We start from the raw sequence: 25,192 nt of genomic DNA, 5'->3' as shown, positions 1-25,192 counted from the left end.
CCCCGCCCCGCCCCGCCCCGCCGCCTCCGGGGCCGTCGGCGGGGGCGGCTGCGCCAGGCGATGGGGGCCGAGCCCCGGCGGGCGACCGAGACCGGGGTGGGGGGGGCGCTGCCCGGCCGGGGCGGTAAGCGGGGCCGGGGCGGTCTCTTCCGTGGGAGGGGGGGGGGAGGAGGGAGGCGGTTACAGTCGTCGCAAGCCGCTAGCGTCGGCTGCCGCAGGAAGGGGCGAGACGCAGCCCCTGCCGGGCGGGGGTTCCTCGGCTGCGGGGTAAAATGCGGCCGGGCTCTAGCACTGCCCGGCCCTGCGGCGGGGCCTCCGCCGGGGGCTGTGGCGGCTCGGTGGAGGGGGCGGGGGCAGCTGCCTGCGGGGAGAGCGTGTGCCTATGTGTGTGAGCGCACATAAGACTACATGCTCCTATGTACGTGCGTACGTGCACGCGTGCGGCTGTCCGCTCGTGTAGGCGCGCACAGCTGTGCGTGTCCCTGCGCGTGCCGGTGCGCGCGTGGACGCACACACGCACGCACGCACGCACACACACAGGCGGATGCGTCTGCGCGGCCGGCGAGCTGCGCGCCTGTATCCTATCCCCCCGCAGCCGGGGCCGCTCCCGCTGTTTCCGTCCCGCACCGGGGTGCGGGTGCCGGAGGAGCGCCGCGTTGCCCCAGCCCTCCGCCGGCGGCCAGGAGGAGGCCCGGGGAGGGGCCTGGAGCGGCGGCGGCGGCGGGGGCACTCGTCCCGCCGGCTGCAGGGCCAACAGGTGGCCGCGCCGGGCGGTGCAACGGTCACCGGCGGGGGGAGGGGCGGCGGCGGGGGCGCGACGTGCGGTGCCGGTTGGGGCCGTTGCTGCCGCCGCCAGGTGGTCTGAAAACGTACAGGGCGGGCCAAAACGTCTTGGGTTTTTTTTTTTTTTTTTTGGTCACGTTTTCGTGGTTTTGACACCTCTTGGCTCGGCCCCGGGGTAGCAGAAAGCTTAGCGTGTTCCTCCGCTATGATGCTCCACGTATTTTTTTTTTTTCCGTATATGCTTCGTCTGTTAACAGGTTGTTTATACCCGTCTCTCACCTGTGACAGCCGCTCTGTTTCCATGTAAGAAAATGGGCAGCATCCTAAGCCAAGAACCCAAAAATGTTTTGGTCCTAGAGAAAGCGTTTCGTGAATTCCCTCAGAGAAGTGACGAGGTTCTTCACGCAGCTGATGGACGACAGCCGCTTCTCTGTACGGCGGGCAGGCGCTTCCTGCGTGCTTCAGCTCCTTCAACTTCACGCTTTCTCGTTGCCGTTGTTCTTAATTAGTAGAGTTCTGACGCGCCGCCTTGGGTTCGGCGGGCAACCCAGAGTCCTCAGCTCGGCCTTTGTCGAGATCCGCGTGAATAATGCACACGCAGGAACTGTGCTGCCTGTTTGGTGCCTTTTTAATGGGGGCAGGGGGAAAGGCCTAAGAAAGGTCTTAGCGAGAGCTGTACAGATGAGCCAAGTAACCGTAGCGCAAAAAAAAAAAAAAAAAAAAAAGCACCTTACCTTTAGTGAATTTTGAAGTCAGTTGTGTCAGGGCTAGGTTTTAAATTGTTAAAACGCTAGTGACTGCATTACTAAAGCTTCCGCCCTTTTAAGCAGTGAACAGATGAATTTCAAATACTGTCAGCGAAGCTCATTTCCTGAACACAGTTGTTTTATTTACTTAGTACCATTGTTTTCTTGTTCCCTTAAGAACCAAGTGCAGGTTAATACTTGAAAACAGATAATCTTGATTTGAGTTATAAAGTGGTAACACGCAATGTCTTATTTCTAAAGGCTTTGAAAGAAAGACTACAATGTAATTTATATTTAGGTTTGTGTTAGCAAGCATATATTTAAGGTGGGATGCCGATTAAATTTATTCAAAAATCTGGGATTGTATTGAAGAAATGTAACAACTTATAAGCTGTTAATAGAGCATTTGAAACAAGAAACAATTATGCTTTTGTCTGGTTATATAAAGTGTCATCACAGAGTGGTGTGATTCTTGGGGTTTTTTCCTATTATCTGTCCAAATCCTTGAAGCTAAGATTATAAAGAAACTTTAATTACCAAGGAGCTTTTTTTTAGTGCACTTAACAAATTGTCTTAAATCATGAACTAAATTAGGGACACTAAAAATAAAATGGTTATCATCATGCCACCTGGTTGAAAATCCGAAACCATGAATTTTGTGAACTATTTTGGGGGTGTTTTAGTTTGGCGTGTTTTTTCTTAGCCTGCTTTATTTTCCTCTAGTGAAGTATATGGGAAACGATTTATATACTTCATTCAGTATGATCATCTTTTTAAGCTGCACTTCTAAAATTCCATGTATTTTGCCAAATAGTCATAGTTACTATCAGGCTACACTGGAACAGGAATGGCATTTCTCTGATAATGGCTCACTCAAGGTGCTTCAAAGGAACAGTCTTAGTGGGCGCACCTTATTTTGAAAAGTGCAAGGAAAAGAGAAAAGTGCACTGAAAACATCTTGGAAAACACTGAGGATAGGGAAGTTCCCTCCTAATCCCCATTAATCAGATACATATCTGTAGACTGATGTGCTAGGTGGCTTATCTCCTTTTTCAAAACACTAGATTAAAGTTGCATAGTGCAGAAGTTACTACTCTATCTCTGGTAGAAACTACTGGTTTATTTTTCTGAATCACAGTAAACTTTTGACAAAGATTTCCACGCTTTATTGTGTGACAGTCTTTCCCTTTGCTGGTCTGTATTGTGCTCCCATAAAAATAGTTGATATGTAAATTTTAAATGATTATCTTCTTTTGCAAATTTTGAACCCAGAGGAGTGAAAAATAACATAGAAGTACACTAACTGGTATGTGTTAGTACTGAAAGAAGATTTTTCTCTTTTTTTTCTTTGACAAAAAATGTAAGATAAAAACTAAACATCAGGAGGAGTTGGAAACATTTTCAATGAAGTATTTTTTAAGTTTTCTTTTTTTCTAAAATGTAGCTTCTTTAAAGATTCGTAGTCCAGTCATAGTACAGTAGGAACTTAATATTTGCAAGATTAACTGTAGATAAAACTGAAAATATTATTATGCAAACATTATTTTTGTATAATTTTTCAATTTTGTATTGCTGTTGTGGCTTTAAAAGCTATCACTTAGGATTTGACGAACACCCTGATAAGTAATAGGGAAAAATACTTGTGGCCGTTACTAATCAGTTTTTTTGTTTTGTTTTAAGTGAACTTAGTGGATGGCTGAAAGTTGGCTTGGGCATTGAGTGCTGAAATGTTTTGCTGTTTGAGAGTCGTGAGAAGGTAGGGCATGTTGCTGACCTAATTTGCCATTCTCATATGTGTAAGTGATGTTTGTTTATGACTTAAGTGTATGTGAAACTGAGTTTGTGTTTTTGTTTACTGCTTATTTCTTTGACTTTCTCATCTATACAGCTTGAAGTTTTCAACATAGTATCCGCAGCTGAAAATCCCCAAAAGCCATATGCTTGTGCTCCAGTGAGATATCAAAAAGGTTTTACAAAACAAAGGTTTAAAAAAAACAAAAGTTTTAAAATGGCTTGATTATGAGAAAGTGGTATTCTGAAGCTGAACGTGATATGCAATATATTATTGCATTACTGGGTCATTAAAACTCAATATTTCAAAAGGAGAGGAATATGTCTATAATAATGAGCTTAATTTTAACAAGGCTTTTCTGTGGCAAAGCTATAACCAAAAATGTTTAACTTTGGAGAGTTGTGGAAAAAAAAAATGGAGGGAATTATTTAATCAATAAATTAAATCTCTCCTAGATTACGATTGCATAATATGTTCAAGTAGAGATTGTATTTCATAGCTTTCATAAAATGGAGACGGCTCTCTTCAAAGTAATGACCTTGATTTTAACATGAATCCTTTTTCTTCTCTTCCAATCTGAATAAGGCTCTTAGAACAGTCTTTTGCTCCTTGTGAGAGAAGCCACGGGCATCTTCTGTGCATTTTCTCCCTCTAAATTCATTTTAATAAATTTATTTTTGTCACTTCACTTGAAGGATGCCTCAGAGTTCTGTCTTTCACCTTCACTGAATGAATTCTTCCTTCTGTCACACAGACTAATTTTGGCCTTTGAGCATTTCTCTTTTAAGCACGTTCAAAATAGACTTTTGGCTGGAATCCTGAGCCCTCCTACTGCCATGCTAGTGTTTAGATACAAAGCAAGGGAAATGGAGTTATCCATACTTGGCTGTTTTTCTTGAAGAATACCAGATGGAAGTGATTCATAGTTTACAGGTATGTTGGAATTTTTTTTCCAGACTACTGGAAAACAGCTTGCAGTGTAGTTGGAGTATGGAAATTGGAAATGGGGTAAAAAAAAAAAAAAAAAAAAAGAGAGAAGGCAAAAAGAGAACTGAACCCCTTACTAGACCCAGCAGTTAGAAGAAGGTAGAATGTGAGTTTCTAGCATGGCTATTAATCAAAACTACCATCACATAGGTAACTGGTTAATTTACTTTCTTGGGGGGAGGGGTTAGCTGGAAATAATTTTTTCTCCTTTTTTACTGCTCTCATCCACTCGCTGCAGAAGGAAAATATGAAGAGAACTTGTGCTATTTTTTTTTCTTCCTCAGGAAGATGAGGTTTTTTTGATCCTTCTAGATCTAAAATAGTAATGCATATGGCTGAGTGGATTTTTATCTAGTCTGCTGAGTGGATTTTTTATCTAGTCTGCTTTGCTTCCTTTCTTGTCAGGGCAGGTAGAGTTTTTTTCGTCTGTCACTGAGTAACTCTAGCGTGTTCTTATTGAGAGCTTTTACTGTTCGTGAAAACATGATGTTGGTGTGGTACTTTACCATCTCGTGCTATTTAGAGTGGGGTCTTGAGCTATAATGCTGACTAGTCCTGGAATCTCTCTCCAATGCAGCTAGCAAAGAAGCAAGGGTGTTTACCAAAGAATTTTTTTTTTCCTCCATTTAATCCACACTTCTGAAAATTGTCTTTGGTCGTAACAGTTTAAAATTTCATCACTCTTCTTAAATTACAGGTCGGTCTTCCTGCCTTTCTACAAAAAACTTTCCTGTTATCAACAAGCTGACTTTAAAGACCTGTTAAATAACTTGCCTGCCTCTTCTGGGCGTAAACAGTTAGCTTTACCTATTTTCACTTTTCTAATTGAGGGGCTAGAAAGGTTGGGTCATCGCATATGCTCGACAACTCAACTGTTGTCATTTTCCATTTGCTAATACAAAAAATATTGCCTATTGTCTGAGCACAATATTTTTTCTTGTTTTTTGTTTTTGCTTTTTTTTTTCTTAATGAAAGCTGGCAGAAATGTTCACGCATGTTTCTCTGTCTGGGATGACTTGGTCTAGGATGTTGAGTGAATAGCTCTTTGAAAGTCTTTCTTATTAGTACTTCTGTAGCTGTTCTTCTTATGTGAATGGGAAGCAGTTTTGCCTCTTACCTGCCGTGGGTTTTCCTATCTGGGGCTTGCCGTTGGAATGAATGGTACTGAGAAAAGAAGCCCTACTCCTTTGAGTTGCAAACTAAAATGAATGTAGGTCAGAGAGAAAATAATTGACCGGGTGAACTTGTTGGCATGTGAGATTATTTAAAAGGCAAAAACTGTTATTAAGTTATTAGTACCACTTACAGTAAGTATATTTTTGACATTTTTTATATATATCATCTTTTGGTAATTAGGATGCTAACCTGAATATCAACTTTGAGCCGTGGGAGGAAATCTCCATGATCTTCAATCCAGAACTTGTTACTCCTTCCATTTCAGTCTTCTCGTACGCAAATGTGCTCTTTAAACTGTTTAATTTATCCGTAATTGGAGTTATTCAATCTTTTGTACTTGTTGAACTTCCTAGAATTTCTTCAACATAACCTTTCCTTCTGCTCTTACTTAAAACAATCTTTTCCTACCCCTGAATTTCCTTTTGTCCTCGTTTTCCTTCTCTTTCAGTGAAGGTAAAAGAAAAAAAAACTATTTTCCTACTTGATAATGTCTTCTGTAAAAGCGCATGCCTGGGAAATTACATTGAATTTTGTTTAGCATGAGTGCATGGACCTCAGAAACAAATGCAGGACTAATCTGAATTGAAATAAGAGTGTTATTTCTGGGTAAAAAATAATGCTCTTTTGGCATTGTTTGAGAGATACTGGCGGTTTGCTTTTTAATTTGGATGTTCGAAAGTATGTAAGCTCTGGCTTTCAGGAGCAGCTTCAGGAATAGCTACAAAAATCTACCACCAAAATCAGTCTTTATCATTCTAAAAGAACTACTTGACTGGGGAATTTTCATTTGATCATACTTTGAGAAGATAGATAAGTACAATAACATTTTCCTTTAAATGTCATAAATCTGCCATTAGCATCCACTGTCTCTGAAACCTGTTAGGTTTGCTCCATACAAACATGGCTTTGTTGGTCAAAAAGGAAAAAATCCAGCCCTCGGACTTGAAATACCACTTTTAAATGATTATACTTTCAGTTCAGAGTGTTAACTCCATTCTGTCACTCTAATGTCATTTATATCAGTTTGTCACTTGATTAGTTGCATCTTACATAAACATTTTATTATTTTGTTAGGTCATGCCTGGAGAAAATACTGCCACAGTGCGTTCTTCAGTCAAGAACTTTGTCTGGAGCTGATGCCATCAATGCTCTCAGACCTTTCTATTTTGCTGTGCATCCAGATTTCTTTGGCCAGCATCCCAAAGAGAGGGTAAAAATGTTTCAATGGTGCTTTTTTGTAAATGTGGCATAAATCAAAGATGGAAGGGTTTTAGTTGTTTTTTATTAGTGTTACAGGAACATGAACTAACTTTAGAGTTGAACGTTGTTATTACCAACGAACAAAAAGATTTTTTTTAGTTTATTTGTAAAAAGGGTATATCCCTCAAACATCAATTATTTATTAATCATATTTTCTGTGTAATTTGTATAAAGAAAATCCTGAGTCCCTCTAGTCTAATTATAATGCATATTATTTTCTTTACCACTTTGAAATGCGCATTATATTTGAAAACATTGGGTTTTTTTAAGCTTGAATGCCTTGAAAATGGTGTTTTTGGAATCTGTTATAGGAATGTACCAGTATGTAGATCATTGCAATTTATTTGAGCAAGGTGATTATTCAGTTGTATTGGGAACATGAGCTATATGATTGTTCATTAAGAGTAGTTGGAAGTTTGTAAAATCTAAGCCTGCATGTTAGATTTAAAAGGTTAGGATTAAAATTCTGGCCAAATTCATCATTTTAATGTTAATTTTTCTTTTTTCAAATAGGAGGTAAATGAAAATTCTCTGAAGAGGTTAAATGGCTACTTGGAGAATCTGCAGAAACCAGGATTTCGCTCTTTTAAGCCAACTCAACTTACTTTTTATGTAAGAGAAAGTGAACCAAACTCTTCTAACGTTCAAGAATCCTTCAGTGCTTCAGGTGCTTTTATGTTGTGTAGAATGTATCTTCCCATGTTAAAATTCTTTTTAAAAAAGGCCATTCCTTAAGTCTTGCACAGTCATATTGACTTTTCAGTTGAATCAAGTCTTCTCAAACCATGAAAATAGGCATTAGATCAGGCAGCTAAGACCATCCCAAATAACTAGACATCTTAAAATTTAAAATACTGCAAAAATGAGAATCCATGCAAACATTGAGGTCAAGTTACAGTATGGCGAAGTAAAAAACATAGGCTGAAGTAAATGATAATTTTACTGCTTTTAGTATCCTTGTGTTTAACTGGAACAAAAGTTGCGTCCTTTTTCCTCAATGCAGACAATGTGTAATAATGCAATATCAGTGTGCTATAGGATCAGTATGAATTTATTCATACAATTTCTGCTTCAGAAAGCAGAAATTGTGTAATACATGAAACTTTAGTTTACCATGTGCTCTTTTAGCGTTGAGACTATAGAAAATATTGCTGAGTTTGGAATACTTTTTTGTATTAATTTTATTTTACAGGTTTGTATCTAAATGAACTGACTGGCTTTACCCATCACATGCATTTTTCATTATGTTCTGTATACTGCTGGTCAAAAACCTTGAGCAAATTTTGAGGGATCCTACTGCTAGAACACAAAATTCTAAGTATTTTCTTCAAAAACAGCATGATATATCCACTTTAAATTAAAATAAGACTTGAATTGGCAGCTGTGTTCTGCTTTTGACTGTAAAACTGACTCGCTTTATTATGGAGCGTTTAGTCCAGTCACTTAACTACGGGGCTTTAGTTTTAGCCAGTGTCTAAGTGTAACATTTTTGAAGCTCCTGTTCAGAGTTAGTTAAGAACTGTTATAATACTGCATTTCTATAGTGAATTGTATCCAAATTGATGTTTAGTAATAATAGGAATTGTGTGTAGAGCTGTTGAACAAAACTGTCACTGCTAAATCAAAGGCATCTTTTTTGCTTTTGCTTTAACTGTGGCTAAGCTTCCAACTTGCCCGATGATTTGGATAGTTGAAATAGCTCTGTTTAAAATTGTATAGTCCAAAAATATAAAGGTTAAACTGTGCTTTGAATTTTGCAGTGAATATTGAAATAAAAGTATCATCCTAATTTCCACATACGTACCTATGCACACCTTTATGAGCTCTTTTGAGATGAGAGAAGCGTGAATGCATTTAAAAATATTTTTAATTAAACAATGCTAATTTTGTGGGACTTGTATTTTATAGGGTTTCGAGCAGTCAGTTTTACATTACGTACCAGGGACCTACTGAGCACAGTATTAGATATTCTCAACTCCTGCAGTTTATCTACGGAGCATGTTCAGAGTTTGAACGTGAACTCTCAGCCCCGCAAGGAAGCAAAAATCACGCTGAATAGACCTATCAAATGGGATAAGACTTATTATTCGTTTACTGGATTCAAAGATCCTGAGGAAGAACTAGAACAAGCCCAGAGAGTGGAAACAACTTTAATGTATGTAAAGGTTTTATTTAGTTGATATTTTGAAGAACAAATTGGTCTTATTTACTATTGTTGGGGTTTTTTGTTTTTGTTTTCTTTTTCTTTTTTGGGAGGCAATCATTAGTCTTTCTAAACCGTACAGAATATTATCCTCCACTACGTAATTTCATCACGTTTCTACCAGCATAATTAAAGAGAGTTCAGATGAGCTTCTGGGATAACTACAGTGCCAGCTATGCCAAGGCATTACTGTCTCTGCGCAGCCTTCATGTTGGGTTAATCTAGTTTTTCAGTTTTGTGGAATATTACTGACAGTTCAGAAGGAGGCAAGACATTTCACTTGCTATAAATAGCTTCTCGCATCTTACAGGGCTTCAATAACACAACGTTATAAGCCTATAGTCTTTATCATTAGCATTTCATTATCACAGTCTACAAAAAAAAAAAAGATAATGCACCAACCTTAATACTGAAATCTAGGCAATTATTTATAATAAACTTGTATTTAGTGCAGCATGTTATGATTTAGAAGTTAGTTGTTTATAAACTGTTTGTATCTGCCAACTTGGGGACGAGGTGGGAAATACTAACCTCAAACCCTTTTTTATAACCATGGGAATTATGTGCCATTTAGATTAAATTGCAGAATTGAAGTGATACCATCTTCGGAGCAAAGGATACCCATTATCCTACCTTAACATCTCACAAATAAAACCACTGTATTATATATTTAACCACTGTAAAACATAGTTAACCTGTTAGATCATTTACAGAATACATGTATTAAAGAGTCTGGTTTTAATACCTGACTGCTTGGCTTTGGGCTTCTCTTCTTGTTTTTGAGTTTGAATTTCTTTCCTTTATTTTGAAGTGCGGTGTGGGAATTACAGTATTTCTTTTTATAAAAATAAGAGCAAGATTTAGCTTCCAAGGTCATGCTATGAGCAAGTGCTAAATGTCTTAGAGTAGTATTCTAGAAACAGAACCATCCACTCATTGAAAGTCCCAGATGTGCTCCATGAGTCATGCTTCCCTGATTGTGATTACAGACAAAAGAACTGTAAAACTTTGATCCATGTACCTATGTTCATCCCAGCGCTGTAAGAGCTACCTAACTTGACCCTTTAGTGTTTCCCTTATTGGAGAGTCCATTATGATCATCTTGATTTTTGTTTGTTTGTTTTTTTTAAGACAGAAGTATGGTTCTTCAGTTTTCATTAAAGCACTATGCTCTGACTGAAGCTGCTCCCCTAAATCACACTGATCTGCTGCTCTACACCTTTCACACCTCTCAGAAAAGTCTTACGATTTTAACAGTCAAAGTATTTCTGTTCAACTTGACTACTTGGTTCCCATCAGATATTAAGCACCAGGTTTTCATTTATAGATATCTCGGGGGAAGCATTTTAGCAGTTTCAATTGCTGTTCTCTGCTTTTAAAACTTACCTTTACCTGATAACTTGAAATAAAACATTAATGTGAATTCAGTTAGTTGTACTGTTTGCATGACAAATAATATGGCATGCCTTACTTTGTTTTTCCCTTTCTAAGATCCTGGTTAGATGATAATGAAGCAAGTGCAGTAAAAAAGTTGAAGAAGAGTTTACCGCTTAGAAAAGAACTAGAACGCTTAAAATTTGAACTCTCTCATCAGCTTCAGCTCTCTGATATCAGGTAATAAGTTAAATCAGATGAACTTGCATTAAAAATTTGTCAAAGCAAGGAAGTGTTATGTAATGTAGTGCCGTTGGGTTTGAAAGCTTATTCCAGCAAAGCAGCTATATTTCATATATATTAAAATGCTGTCGCACTGAATAAGATTTTTGCAGAAGTCTATGGGGACAAAAGTTTCCAGTTACAATTTGCTCAAAAAGACCTAGCATTTGTAAGGCGAGAGATTGTTTTAACTAATAATGTAAGTGCCAATTGAGGCAAACACATAAGCAAATGGGACCTGTGCGTTTGCTTTAATTTGGGTGTTTGCTGGATGAAGTTACTTTTCCCAAGTTCGAATGCGTGTCTACGAAGATAACTAGATTAGCTCTGAAATGCAGCTTTGCACATGGTATTTTCTGACATCCTGTGAAGTCTTAATAAAAATGCTCTTCTGTCAAGTATTTTGTTTCCCATGTCCTAGAGGAGGAGGAGATTTGTCTGCTTTAAAGGGCAGAGTACAGTTTGTGTTCTCGTTTCTTCAGAATATTTTTCAGAAAATACCTCACAATCCTCATTTGAAGGGACAAAGTTAAAGAAAGAATGTTCCAAAGTCTGTTCAGCAATGGGAGAACAACCTTTAGGGGACTATATCAAAGGCTAGTCTAAGTTCTCCTTTTAACCAGGAAAAAAAGATTCTCCAGAGAGAACTGGAGCTTCTGAAATCATGCTTTTTTCTTTCGCTGTATGGAGGACCTTGGCTTCCTCAGGCTGAAGCCAGTCTTTCTGAGCACAACTTGTAATCTTCTGCAACTGGGCTGTGGTGGAGATTTTTGTTTTGGGTTTGTTTTTTTTTTTAAGGTTTCTGGAACAATCTTCAGTATTAAATGTATAGGTTTGGTTTTATTCATGGCTTATATTTAATTTTCTTACAGTTTGTGCTTTTAAAACGCTCTGAAACTATTACAGTCTGTGAAGAGCTAAATATTAACCTTCCGTAATTTAGAAAAGAATGCAAGCTGTCAGGAATCTGACAAGGAACTATCTTAATAGGAAACCGCGACTTGTGATCATGCAGCCTAATGCTAGTTTTTGCAGAGGTTTGAAAAATAGAGTGGGATCATTAGCTTCATTCTATGTGTAAGTTTAGGACAGCTAAAGAGAGGATAGAATCTGAAAACCACGTTTTTACGTTCCAGTCTGGTGCTAGTGAAGGCAAAAGTGGTATTGCTAAGTAATAAATAATTATTAAAATGACTTACATTGTAATAGATTGAGTTGCCTCATGAGTGCCATGTACAGTGCCGTGCTCTGTGTCCCAAAGAGTGACTTTTTGCCAGTTACAGATTTCTCTAAGCAAGGGGAATGATCATTTCGTACACTGAGGCAGTTTTAAATCGGCCTGAGGTTTGGCTAAAGACCAAGAATATGATATTTCAATATATTGGGACAACTTTACAATTTAAATACTTTTTGAAATGTAATTGTTAGTTCATCTATTCTGTCTGTCATGAAAAAATATATATTGTTTTGATATTTCTAAGTCACCATTATAACGTAACTCTTGGGTCCTGCGTGATTTAACAGAGTTACTATTACTGAAACAAAAACGTTTCCACTGTTAAATACTACTTTAAAAAAAAAATTACAATCAGAATCCCATTAATGTCTTGGGGTAGGGAAAAAAAAGACAATTTCCTTGTATACAGTATTTGCTCCTCTAGGCAAACATTACACAGTGTGCAAACAGAAGCTACATGTCACATGACTGAAGCAAATGTTGGGTAGCATGTTGCTATTTACTTACTCTCCCCCTTCTTAGTAGGGAGATTTGCTTTTCAAGTTCTCTTCCATCTACTAACTCTTGTATTTATTTTTCCTAGATGCATTTACTTTTATCTATCTTCACTCCATATTGTTCTTGGCACCCGCTTTGAGAGATTCTAAAGTTTTCTTTTAGGCTTTTATCTCTTCAAATAGCATATGACATGGACAGCTTTTCAGTAGGGTTTTTGTTTTTACTGCTATGCAAGAAGTGTTATTTTATGAGTTATTGTCTGTGTTTTAAGGCTCTCAGCTATATCAGCTTCTGCAATTGTGTGTGTGTGTATATATTTTATATATATATGTATAAATATATATATAAAATATATGTATATATAGTGTTGAAAATGAAGTATTCTGAATTGTGTTTTTATTTAGGTGGCAGAGAAGCTGGGGTATCGCTCATCGCTGTAGCCAACTACACAGTCTAGGTCGCTTAGTCAGACAAAGACCTGAAGTATTAAAGAATGTTAAAGGTATATTTGTGACTTGTTTCTTATATCCTAGTATAGTATTAATTCAAAGATGGGTGTGAGTTTTCAGTGACCAGGGTGCTGTAGTGCTTTTCAAGAGTGCTCTTGATAACAATAAAAAAAAAAATGCTGAGCTTACTGAAATGCTAGTGAGAACTCACATTTTCAACTACAGCGTATTTTTTTAAGTGACTTTTCCTGACGGCGTGCTCACTACACTCAACTTCTACTTTATTTCTTATTAACTGCAAGCCTAACAACGAGAGCAAAAAATTCAGGCTCTTCGTCTCAAAGGGAAGGGTGAGAGGTAGCAATAGATTTTTTTGCCCATGGTAGAGCCAGCACAAAAATGCTGATAGTTCTCCAAAGAGCCAGTAATCTGTAAGGAGGACTTACTAAAATCTCTTTAAAATGGTATTGTTATCAACTGTTATCATGCATTTTCTATAAAATACCTATACTGAAGTCTGTATCTTCTCAGGAAAAACTAAAATACTCTGTAAACCTGATCCTTTTTCCCTTGCGGCTCTTTGACCTGTGGCAATAGCTCTTCGCTTTAATTGTAACTCCACGTTTATGCCTCTCTTCAGATACTTCATTTTGAGTGGCTGTCATTTGAGCGTTCACTTAATCCTTTGTCAAAAGGCAGAGAGGTTAGGAAAATAAGCAGTAGATTTAAATTGTATCAGGTTTCATACTAGTTTTTTTATTTACGTGTGCTAAGGATATAAAGTGCTAGAGAAGTATCTCCATCTTTGAAGATCTTCAATTATATATTGGACAAACTCCTGTCAGGAATTATACAGGTACAGTTAATCTTGCACTGAGGTAAGAGATCGGACTGGAAGCTTTAAAATCAGTGGTGTTCTGTTGTAAGGATTTTGGAAAACTGATTTCTGAGAGCAGGGTAAAATGTTGGTATGTTGATGCAGAGGGATGTGTTCAACCCTGACTGGCCAGAAGGCTTGGCTTCTCTCCTAGGTACATTTTGAACATATCGGGTGCCTTCACCTTCTAGACTCTTGAAGAGAAGTAACTGGTCTTGTAGTTGGAAGGCATTATATTCCATTTCATTTCTTTTTTTTATTGCTGTCTTAGAGCTTCCTAATTAGTGATTTCTATCTCAGCTAAGCAATTCTTGCAAAGCTTAACTTCAAAGGTGGAATGGTATTCCATTCTTGCAGTGGTCCAGTAGTATTCTTTACAAAGGCAACGCCTGTCCTTTTATATTGAGATTTTAGTTACTGGGGAGCTACTGGTAGCGTTGCTTTAACTTATGTTTTGTTCAGCATGCAGCATTTATTTAGTAGTTCAAACGGTTATGACTATGCAGCGCTCACGCTGCATAATTTAGCCAATTGTCATCTATCCGTTTTATGGGAACGAAGTTAAGGATTCATACTTTTTTTTTTCCTTTAACTCTTTGGTAGTTTTGGTCATTGTTACATTCCAGTCATCCATTTAAGCCTTGTTTTGTAGATTAATGCTTCACACTGAAGACTTTTTGGAAGCTTATTTTGGTGAGCGGTTATCTGTGCTTTTACCCAAAACAATTTTGAAAAAGTCTTGAATCTTTGTCCTGTGCTTTTAAAAAATTTTGAACTCAAAACTGATTTCACCCAAAAATAGACCTAGTAATAGCCTTTTATGTTATCTCTATTCTTTCTTAAACAAAATCTAATACGGAGGCATTTGTAATTTTATTGAGTTGTAGAGCTTTTTGGGAATAGTGTTGAATGGTTGTTATAGTTCTTTCACCAACTTTTACCATTTTGGTTCTTTGTACAGAATTACGAAAAAGTCTATAGCATCTGTTTCTTAGGATATGTGTCTTCTACAGATTCTTTAAAGAAGCTCTCTGCTAAGGTTTGCTCTTACTTTAAAATCAGCCTTTGTAAGGAAAAAAAATACAAATTTAAACAGGGAGAAGACAAACGCTAATTAAGGTTTGTATGGAAAAATCATTGAACTGGAGTTTTCAAGAATCACTTCTTCGAATTTTGAGAATAATGAAAGCACCCACTCATTTTTATTTGCGCTGAAAAAATGTTTTTCTTGTGACGTATTAGTAGCATGGTTAAGTCTTAAATAAGTATGGGAATAATTGCAATAACCAAAATTACTAAAGAGCTTTATCCAATCATTAGGACGCACATTGATATTTACAGACCGTTCAGGTGTGAGTGCTGCAGGCCACATAATGCTGGGGACCATGGATGTTCACCATCACTGGACCAAAGTAAGATTTCAAAGTGAATAATTCTCAAGTCTCTTGTTAAGTTTTGACATCCTTTTTTAAAAATGTTATTGTGCCAAAAGCTGCTCCGTTTCCACTATTCTGTCAAATTTCTCAATAGATTATTCTGAAATCATTTGACTTGTTCAAGCAAGAATATTTTTGTATGCGTAACTGCATTCCAGTAATAACTGGGTAGACGATAAGGAGTGACTGCTAATACAGACCGTCCCTGTTCACTTGTTGCCCTGTTCCAGCCTTCTCCTTGCTACCTACCTTCTGTGTCTTTACCTTCTTAATCTTTCCTGGCATAGGTTTGTAGACTAGAGATCGGATATCTTCTTCCTGTGTCCTCTCCCTTCAGACTGGAGACAAAACTAGTTACCGGCCAAGTCTGTGGAAATAACTAGTTTCAGCAACAGAGACTCTTTGCGTTTTTGAGAGTTGGTATAAATTAGGCTGGCAGAATAACTTTCATTGACTGTATGTGGTATACTTCGACCACTGTAACTGCAGTAGTAAACGTTTTATGTAGACGTCAGCTTAGAAACTCTTTGGATCTGAGACTATTAATTTCTGTATATACAGAGATAAAGGAAATCTGTCAGTCTCATTACGGCCTTTCAGTTCCTTTGTAGTACAGAGTTTGAAAATGCTTATACGCTTATTCCATTGTATCTTGCCCGAAGAATTCCCATTTGGGGGAATTCTTTAGAACTTTCTTCCCCTTGGGTTCCCTGTTTGCACTGCTAAGCGTCTCTTATAGTTTCTAGTGAATTTTTTCATTCCTTAATTTTAAGTTATATGCTGTGTAACATAGGAAGTGTTTTTGTGTATGTGTGTGTGCACAGATTTTTGAGAGGTTGCCAAATTATTATAAACTTCAAAAAAGGATGCTGTTCTTGGAGGATCGGATAAGCCAACTTCTGGGAGGCATACAAGTAACATATATTGAAGAGCTGCAACCCCTCTTGACATTGGAAGAGTACTATGACACTCTGGACTCCTTCTATAATAAGTTACTTGACAGTAGACTACCTTTTCATCCTCGCAGTCTGCGAGGCTTGCAGATGATTCTAGAAAGGTGAGTATTTGCGAGACAAGTTTTTTCAGGCTCTTTTTTTTGTTGTTGTTACGTTAATTACTGCTTTCACTAATAAGAAAACTAATGCTACCACAAACTTTTGTGTTTTCAGGAATTCTTTTTGTTTCTAAAGTTTTTAAGTGACTGTTCATGGGTTTGGAAGGAGTCAGACTGAAGGAAGTCATGCATATCTCAGTGAAGTTAGAGTCAAAATTCTGTCTTTATCTTATAGTGCTGGGCTGGGCTGAATCAAAGATTTTGTGCTGTCAGGTCAACAGTCAGTTGTGGCAATGGGGTATATCTGTTTTGAGTAATGTTGGCAGAGTTGCTTCTGAAACTTTAAGAACGCCTTAAAGTATGTACAACACTTCTGTTTTCTCATGAACCAAACTTGATCTTTTTATCAATTACTCTGATTATGATTAATTGATAATCCTACCTCTATCTTCAGATTTCGTTCTGAAAGTAATTCATGTGAATATTTTAGAGCAAAAATGATACTTTGGTTTTAACTTCCACCATGCTTTGTTACAGCGATAGATATGCACCAAGCTTGCATGAATTAGGACACTTTAACATCCCAACAGCTTGTGATCCAGCAACTCTTCAATGGTTTATTATTGCCAAAGCACAAGAAGCAAGACAGAATCTGAAAAGAAAGGAAGAGTAAGTGGTCATGTAACTCAATACGTTTAGGTCATGAAAATCTTTTTGTTTACCTATCAGCTTTACTGAGTTAAAATTTTTAAGTGTTGAGTGAACGTGAACGGTTGCTAAACAGGACCCATCCTTCAGCTTGCAGAAATAGTTGTACTTTATTCAGAAATAAAATATATCTGCTTATAAAACTTGTTTTACAGTTAGTTTGCAAAAAGAGAGGGTTTTTTTAAGGAGGAGACCTTTTTATTGAGAAAGAAAAGAACTGACTTCGACTAATGTTACTTACGTTGAGGCAAGAAAACAATAAAATTGATACTAAAAACAATTGAGGCCAACCAATAATTGTTGTTAGTTGTTAGATGACAGATGAGAAAAGGATTAGTTAGCACCTAACAAGGGGAAGAAAACAAACTTAGGGTAGAATGAGGAGGGAAATACCTCCGTGTACTCTGCTACTATAATAGATGGTAGCAAGAGGAGAGAGAGATGACTATAATATGTCATAGTATCAGCATGTAACGTTAAGTCCATGACTTTTAGTATCCAGCGGAATTGTAAATTTTTGTTCTCAAGCTTGTACTTTGTGTGTGCATTTGAGGCTCAAGAGCATGAAGTAGAGATACTGATTATTTTAAAGAAAACGTTGCCATGGGTAATCGGATGTTACTATCCTTTAGAGGTTGGTAGTGAAAGCTTATTTTGCTGTGTTAGGCAAGTGAATTCTAATGAATTGTTGAAACATCATTTTGTCACGAGCATACGTATCATGTACAGACCTTAATGGTTTTGTGAGGGTTATTGTGGGCATGAAGCTTACTGAAGACTTTATGGTTTTAGATCTGGTTCCTTGGGGAGCTTGATCTGGGAGATGGATTTTGAGAGAACATGGAGGATTGCTGGGGTTTTCCCCTGACCTGTATGGGTTTGAACTCGTACTCAGCTTTGAAGATACGTTGTTATTCCAATATAGGTTATAATTGTTGAATAGCTTTCTATAGGATACCTTTCTTTTGGAATGTGACAGCTAGAAAAGTATTGTCTGTGTAGGGGTTTGGGGGGATGTTACAGCAAATGTGGGGGGATGTTACAGCAAATGTATGCCTTTTTTTTCTGGGTAACCTGCTTCTTTTCACCTTTCCCCCCGCCCCCCAAAAAATTACCTATCAAAGACACTCGTCCCAGGAGAAAGTTGTCTTCCAATTAACAGTGGGAGAGTTTTGATGCTCTCCTTATACTCTTAAGTAGCTGTGTTGTAAGAAAGTAAGAGTAAGCTAAATATTTTAGTTTCGTTGTGTGTTGGTTGCTTGCTGCTTTGTATGAAATACTTAAGAATAGGTATACTGTGTCAGACCAAAGGCCTGTCTAAACCCTATTTGTTATTAGCTTAGGGAAAGGTTATATAAATGGGGCAAAAATACAGTGTGTGTGTGTGTGTGGTTGCTTGTTTGTTTCTGTTTTGTTAATTCTGTACTACTTCCCAGTTTCTAGCAGTCTGTACTTGAGAAAATACTTGAAGTCAGATATGTCATCTCATGTTAGGAGCATTCAGTAGATCTTTTTTTTTCTTAATTGTATAATTACATTGTGAGCCAGTTTACATTTTGTGACTCTAATTTGCTGCCACACGCTACTTTATACAGTTTAATTAGTGTAGCCTGTGTATACGAAGGAGGAGAGAGGTGTTCCTTTTTTTAAAGACCCATGGCCTGATAACACTGTCTTGTTCTTGTGCTGTTGGAAATACGAGTCATTCTGTATTTATCACCTCTGCTTTTTTTTATTTCATAGATATGTCATATTCCCCCTTATCTGTCTTTTTATTGAAATTGAAAATTCCTTTCTGTTTAATGTTTGCCTGAACAGAACCCGTTTAGTACTTCTGATGTGTTGTTCTTATCCTCCTGTGTACCCGTGTAATTCTTATGTACTCACTTTCAGTTACAAGTAACCAGTGCAGCTCACAGCAGTGTTTGTTAAAGTAGAGGAAAATATTTTGAGACATGGGATTTACTTTGCATATGCAGATGAATCTCTTACATGCAGTACATAGCATAGCTGGAATTCTGTATGACCTGCTGCAGTGAGGAGTGCAAATATTACTGTTAAAGAGAGAATTGTGTTATCTGTGTGGAAAATGTCAGTGTCTTAATAATACAAGATTTAGCTTGAATCTACTTCCCTTTTGTGTTGTGGTAGAGGTGTAGCTTCCTTGTGGAAGAAGTGACTAAAATGTGCAGTTCTCACTATGTACAGCTAACTTCCCATCCTTCAAGGGAATGGCAACTTGAGGTTCATGTAACAGGCAAAGTTGGATCAAAGATATTAGAGAACGTACTCAGAGTGGCGCGGATACATTTGGTGCAGAGAGCAGACTTTCTCCAGGTTAGCTTGTTAGCTCCAGTTCAGCCCTGACCGTGCCAGACACTGGGCTGAGTTCTGGTAAAGCAATCTGAGTGCCTCCATGCAGTGCTGTGCTGTGCAAATGCACTGACGTCTCGTACTGAGCTCTGGAAAGGGTGGTGTTGAGCCCATTCCGTAGTGAGTTTACATGAGTCATCCTGAAGTGAAACAGTCTCAGTAGCTGTGTCCATGCTCAGCTTCGGCTGATTCATATCCCACTGGCTCTACAAATCTGCTTCTTGTTTCCAGGCGCTCACACAGTAGCGCTTACGGGACGTAAGCATCTCTTGTGTGTTTGTGTGGTAGTGTCCAGCTTCATTTCTTCTGGAATCTGGAGGGTTACCAAATGGGTGCAGAGCTGTCTCAGCTCCAGTACAGCTGATGCTTATCCACCTAGCTGTATCCAGGCTGACCCCATGCGCAACTGCTGCGCTGCGCTCTAAGCACACTGCATCTCCGGGTGCTGAGCATACCCACGCTGGTTCTGCACACTCAGGTTGAAGGTGGGGAGGCCTGTTGGCTCAGATTCCATGTGGTAGAGCAGTGACCGTGCTGTTTCTACAACCAAGCTGGCTGCAGAAGAAATACAGCTCTAATGTGGCACAGTGCCTGAGCTAGTAAGTCTTGCTCAACCTGAACTGTCTCTGCATCAGATGGTCCATAGTTCTAGTGACTCTTAATTAACTCTCTATTTCTGAGGAGCCTGAATTTGCCATGTGGTTTATCTTTTTACTACTTTTTGTCTGGGCTGAATGGAAAAAAATTCATCTGTAAGTTATAATTACAATATTCTCTCTACTTCCTGCAGTTGATAAGCTATTAGTATTCTTAATATACACCAGCTGACTGTAACAGACATCCATTGTTTTAGATTACATGTGGGTTCTTAGCTGAGAAGATAGAGGAGTCATTACTCAGCTGACTGGTTTTATTCTTCGAAGGTTAAAAAAAATTCCATCCTTCCTCTTAAAAATGAAACCTCAGAGGATTTTTATTTTGGTATATTACTATTACCTGATCACTCAAATTTGGTCACGCATGTTTTCAAACATGACTCTTTGTAGGCATGCTATTGCATGTAGTCCTGAAAGCATGTCCAGGCTAACCTCTGAAGCATACACAGGTACTGACTTGCACAGAAATTTCAACTGTGCCATAACTATACATGAAGTGATACCTTTTTATTTATATGCATATAATCTATAAATATACTTATTTCAATATTTTTTTTTTTTGAAGAGAGCACGTCCTAATTTTGTCACTGTATGTCATCTTCATTTACTAGGATGATGATTACAGAAAAGGAGCTAATCAGTACTTCCACTGAAAAATTTTCTTTGGATCGACTGTATAAGGAACCCAGTGTTTCCAGTGCACAGATGATAGATTGTTGTAAGCGACTACTGGAAGAATCGTTACCGTACCTACAAGGCATGCACCTTTGCATTTCGCATTTCTACTCTGTGCTGCAGGATGGAGACCTCTGTATACCTTGGAACTGGAAAAGCTGAGAACATATCTGATAATCAGATGAATTGTTTATTTTCTGTAAGAGGCTATAAATATGAATTTTTTAAGAGTAAATTATTAAAATGTGTATTTTGATATCAGTATTCAACCCAAACATTTACTTTTAACTGCTGCTCAAAAAGGTTCGGAGTCCTAGCATTCCCAGTTCTAGGAAAGACATCTTTACATTTTCCATACGCCTGTACTAGTCCAAGCGTAGGGTAGCAGTTGTGGAATTGCATTTTTGTAGTGAATTATGAAAAGCTATTAAACTGCAAGGCTGCAAAAATGTACGTGTGGATTTTTAATATATATAAGTATTGTCAGATAGATTTTTCTTAAATATAGGGAAGAGTGTTCCGCTCAACCCAGACACTACATATCTTAAGGGATTAATTGAATGCAGAAGCTGAGTACGTAATACTGCTGGTGGCAATATTGGCATTTCATATTGCTACCTCTTACTGGAAAAAAAAGAAAACCTTCATCAGAATATTTTTACTTGGCAGAAAAAAGCAGTACCTTGAACTTGGTTTCAGCAGTTTCATATACTGATCCGACGTTGTTGCCTTAGAATTTCCAAATATGCCAGTTGTGCTGTCTGCAGTTACTTTAGAGGAAGTATCAGTCTATTTTTGTTTTTCGTCACTTACTCCATAAATACAGACCATCCTTTTCATGTACACTACTAATAGATTGCAAATCCCATTCGCAGCCCTTACCGCCTGAGTGGTTTAGTATGGCATCTAAGGAAAGGAAGCGTTGATTTGTGTGGGATTGTTTGCAAACGCAAGTACTTCTCAATGAGACAGGCGTTCACAGTAAGGCTCTAGAGAGCAAGCACATGGACCTTTACTGGTACTCTGTCCCTTAAATAATATGAAATGGTGAAAATTTATGTTGCCATTTCTTCATTGTAATACATGCCAAAAGGGATGTTGTATTTGGGTTACTACTTTACAAAAAATCCTTTGAGAAATATCAGCTGCTTAACATTTCTGGACTTGAATTCACCTACGAAAACTGGCAAAAAAATAAAAAATAAAAATAAGGAGTTGCCTAATGTTTACATGCCTTGTATTTCCATTTATCTTGAGTAGGGAAGTTGCGGCTGTCTGATTCTTCATGTCAAAAGGCTGATTTTCAAGTTGTTTATTATGTTGCCAAATTTTAAAAAATCTCCACTGTGATCTCAAACACTTATGTCTATTTTTAAAATGTTGAGACTTCTAAAGACCAGCTGATGGCATTCTGGTTTGGTAGTTCTGAGTAAAATCTCAAAGTAGTCATCCTCTATTGAGCATTACTTCTCCTCACTCCATATAGCATTGGTGATACTGTCCATGTCCCCGTTGCACTGAACAACTGAGCCGTTCCAATTGTAGCCCAGCAATGTTCCCTGTAACAGCTCTTTGCAGAATGAGGTCTCTTCCAGAATAGGAGCTGAGCTGAGCAATTTCTCTTCCTTGAACTAAATGACTCCTTACTGGCATCCAGGTAAGAAGCTGCTATGCTGTTGAATGTAGAGAAGACAAAAATTAGACGAAGGAAGGTGAGTAGACTGGGCCGAGAGCCTGATATGACTGTGACTGGAATCCCACTAGGGAACAAGTGAAGACTGAGACTAATGTTACATACTGTGACTAGACATAAGGAAAGGCTAGGGTTTGTTGAGATCAGACCTTCTCTTTGAATACTAGAGGCAAAAACTAGGACTAGCTAGAGGGAGGAGCCTTAGCTGTGAAGAGTCCTTATGAAACAGCCTGGAGAGGCTGGGCACATAAAAAGGAGCACTGGGGACCCTGCCTGGAATAGTGGTGGGAGTAGGCAAGGACAAGCAAGCGCGACTGGGACAGGGCTTACACGTGGGAGTTGTGGAAATAATGGGTATAAGACATTTAAAGTCTGGAATGGACCTGAAGATACTTGCCATGCCCTAATCGGGAAGTAGCCAAAAAACTTGAGCAAGTTGTGTCACCCTCCCAAAACACTGACAGCCTGCTCTTCTGACAGTTACCACCTGGCTTAGGTCTTGGGTCTGTGCAATAAGTCAAAGAGCTCCAGCCTTGCTGCTGTCCTACCAGAGAGTATGTGAGCTAGGTGCTGTGTGGGGAATCTTTGCCTCTTTTTTTTTTTTTTTTTTTTGGGGGGGGGGGGCGGGGGGGGAGTGGAAGGTGGTGGTGGTGTTTCCCTGAGTTCCTAAGGAAGTGCAGATTAAAATCTCTAAGACTGCTCAAAAGCTGAAAAGCTGAGCAGTATCAAAATTAAGGTGGTTTGTATAATATAGTTCAGTACTGTAAGGATGGATCTTAAAGGAGTTTTTATTTTTGTAATTCTCTCTAAGTTAGAACAGTTGGAACAGCTGACTTTATAAACACAGTCCTCCTAACACTTTTTTTTTTTTTAAATATATAGGAGAGGAATGGAAAAAAACAAATGCATACACTTAATGTGCACTTTATAGGTATTTATTTTGGTAAGTACTGTATGAACACTGTCCTGAAAGTAACAGAAATTTGTCCATTTAGGTGGCTGTATTATTTACAAATCTATTAGAACTATGTTTTACTTTCCAGAATTTTAATGAGGCAAAACAGAAAAGATTTTAGAATTGTGAAAGCCATGAAGGCCTACTCCTCCGTTTATCACCATGGTAAGGTGAAAATGGAAAACCATTGGAAACTTTATCTGCTTTTAAATGGGGCAGAACACCTCAAATTCTGCTCAACAGGCTGGATTATCACCTCTTTGTGGGAATAGCTTTAAACGGCTATTGACATGTACTGTACCCTTTTCAGTACAGAATTCCAGCTTGCTCTGTGGCCAACAAATGAAAATACGCTGGGTATGAAGTTTCAAAAAGTATTTGCTTTAAAAACAAATGCCAGTATTAAATAAGATGGAGTTGATTTCCTGCTGTTTTTAATCATTAATATTTGGCTGAGATTTCAGTTTCCTCCTCCTGTTTAGAAACTTGCAATACAAATTTGAAAGACAAGTAAAAATCCTTACCAGCGATCGAAGACTGAAACGTGTGCTGGGCATCCATCATGAGTTACTGAGCCATGATACCCAGATCATGTCATTCAACCTTTGAGAATGGTTTAGTATTTTAGTGCAGTTGCCAGAAGGAAATAAAAAGATTCAATGTAAGAACAAGAGAGGGACCTAGAACAAAATTTATCGGCTTGAGCTGTCATTTTGGTGCTATGTAATACTGTGACTGTGATGATGCATGCATTGGCAAACAGCGCTTTCCATTTTGTCAGGTGTTTGCATAATGTTGTACAGTATCAGTTGCGTGTGAATTCTGATGTTAAGTGTTCTCACTTGTTGTTTAACATCGATAGGCAACTTTCATTCTTTGTGCTCTATGTGAAAATTGGGTGAAGTTTTGTGGAATAATGCCCGTCTTGTCACTGTTCTTTTGATTTTTTTTTTAACTGCTGTGATGCAGCCTCAGGGACTAATAGGTTTGTACTCATGTTCTGTAAGACATCCAAAATGTTGTTTACCAATCTTGAGAAAGATTTAGAAAGAGAAAACATTCCAGAAGATTGCAGCTTGTTCATTTAAAACGTGTCCAAAATTCTTTGGAACTTTTCTTGGAGAAAATAAGAGGTTTTGATCTAGTTTGTGTACGTCATAGCTAAAATAAACTTTTTGAAGAAAAGATGAAATTTTAGAGCTTATTAATTTAAACTTCCCATTCTGAAAGTACACCATTTGTCTGTGAACGGGTGATCTCTGTGATTCCTTGGGCATATGCATGTGTTGTGTGTGTGTGTGTAGTATATGTTCCCAAAGATGAGACTTTCCTAATGTTTTTCTTCATAAGCTTGTGTAATAAGTGTATCGATTTGTAACAGAACAGGCTAGTTAAAAAAAAAAAAAAAAGGTGCAATGCAACTCAGCTGAGAAGGAGAAAGCATAGCTGTGAATACAGTAAAAATGTTAATTAAAAAAAATGGAGATACGGTCATGCATATAAATACTATTGCATATAAATTCTAGGAGAATTTGACTTTAAAATGTTGAGTTTAAAGGCTGGAGTCTCATGTTTGCGCGTGAAAAAAATGTTTAGATTTCTCCCTGGAAGGTCCTTTTAAAACTATACTAAATACTGAAGTAACAGAAAAATACTCTTGTTGTGCAGTTTATCCTTTACAGTTACATATTCTTTACATGATTACTTAAGTATTGAATAATTTAGTACTTCATTTTTGCTAAATCCTCTCAGGTGGGGTACTATATGTTTAAGCAGCCAGACATGGATTAGGATCTCAGCAATGTGTTTCAAACAGAAAAGCTTTGAAGATATTTTATTTAGTAGAGCTGAAATGTAATGTTTTCTTGCTTGCTTTTACATTCTGAAAGGGTCCTTGTAGCGATCATCTGTTTCCATAGCTTTTAGCTATTATGTGACTCCACACTTTAGCAAGTCTAAATTTTCTGAGTCTATGCTA

General features: G+C 38.1%; 1 protein-coding gene across 8 annotated transcripts; it reads left to right on the top strand.

Moving 5' to 3' along the window:
- On the top strand, positions 1–21,795 carry TCAIM (T cell activation inhibitor, mitochondrial). Of its 8 annotated transcripts, none has more exons than XM_068935531.1 (12): positions 41–124; positions 1,041–1,086; positions 3,210–3,285; positions 6,559–6,694; positions 7,258–7,411; positions 8,653–8,899; positions 10,439–10,561; positions 12,743–12,840; positions 14,985–15,076; positions 15,925–16,157; positions 16,692–16,823; positions 20,503–21,795. In XM_068935531.1, exons 3-12 carry the CDS (start codon positions 3,257–3,259, stop codon positions 20,726–20,728), a joined length of 1,470 nt encoding a protein of 489 aa, XP_068791632.1. In that variant the 5' UTR covers positions 41–124; positions 1,041–1,086; positions 3,210–3,256; the 3' UTR covers positions 20,729–21,795. The 8 variants fall into 8 exon arrangements, with proteins under 8 accessions (XP_068791629.1, XP_068791632.1, XP_068791636.1 ...); XM_068935535.1 differs by having other exon boundaries at positions 42–124; positions 1,041–1,215; XM_068935532.1 differs by lacking the exon at positions 41–124 and adding an exon at positions 152–267.
- The last annotated feature ends 3,397 nt before the right edge of the window (positions 21,796–25,192 follow it).

This window comes from Struthio camelus, chromosome 2 (genome assembly GCF_040807025.1).
Source record: "Struthio camelus isolate bStrCam1 chromosome 2, bStrCam1.hap1, whole genome shotgun sequence".
NCBI classification, from domain to species: domain Eukaryota; kingdom Metazoa; phylum Chordata; class Aves; order Struthioniformes; family Struthionidae; genus Struthio; species Struthio camelus.
The sequence above is the reverse complement of the archived record's forward strand: the minus strand, read 5'-3'. Positions and strand labels throughout refer to the sequence as shown.

Bases quoted from the DNA above. Each gene is read 5' to 3' on its own strand.
- TCAIM (XM_068935528.1), top strand. From the start codon at position 3,257: ATGTTTTGCTGTTTGAGAGTCGTGAGAAG. The intron at 16,158-16,691 runs GTGAGTATTTGC...GCTTTGTTACAG, and splicing joins TTGCAGATGATTCTAGAAAG to CGATAGATATGCACCAAGCT. The intron at 16,824-20,502 runs GTAAGTGGTCAT...TTCATTTACTAG, and splicing joins AATCTGAAAAGAAAGGAAGA to GATGATGATTACAGAAAAGG.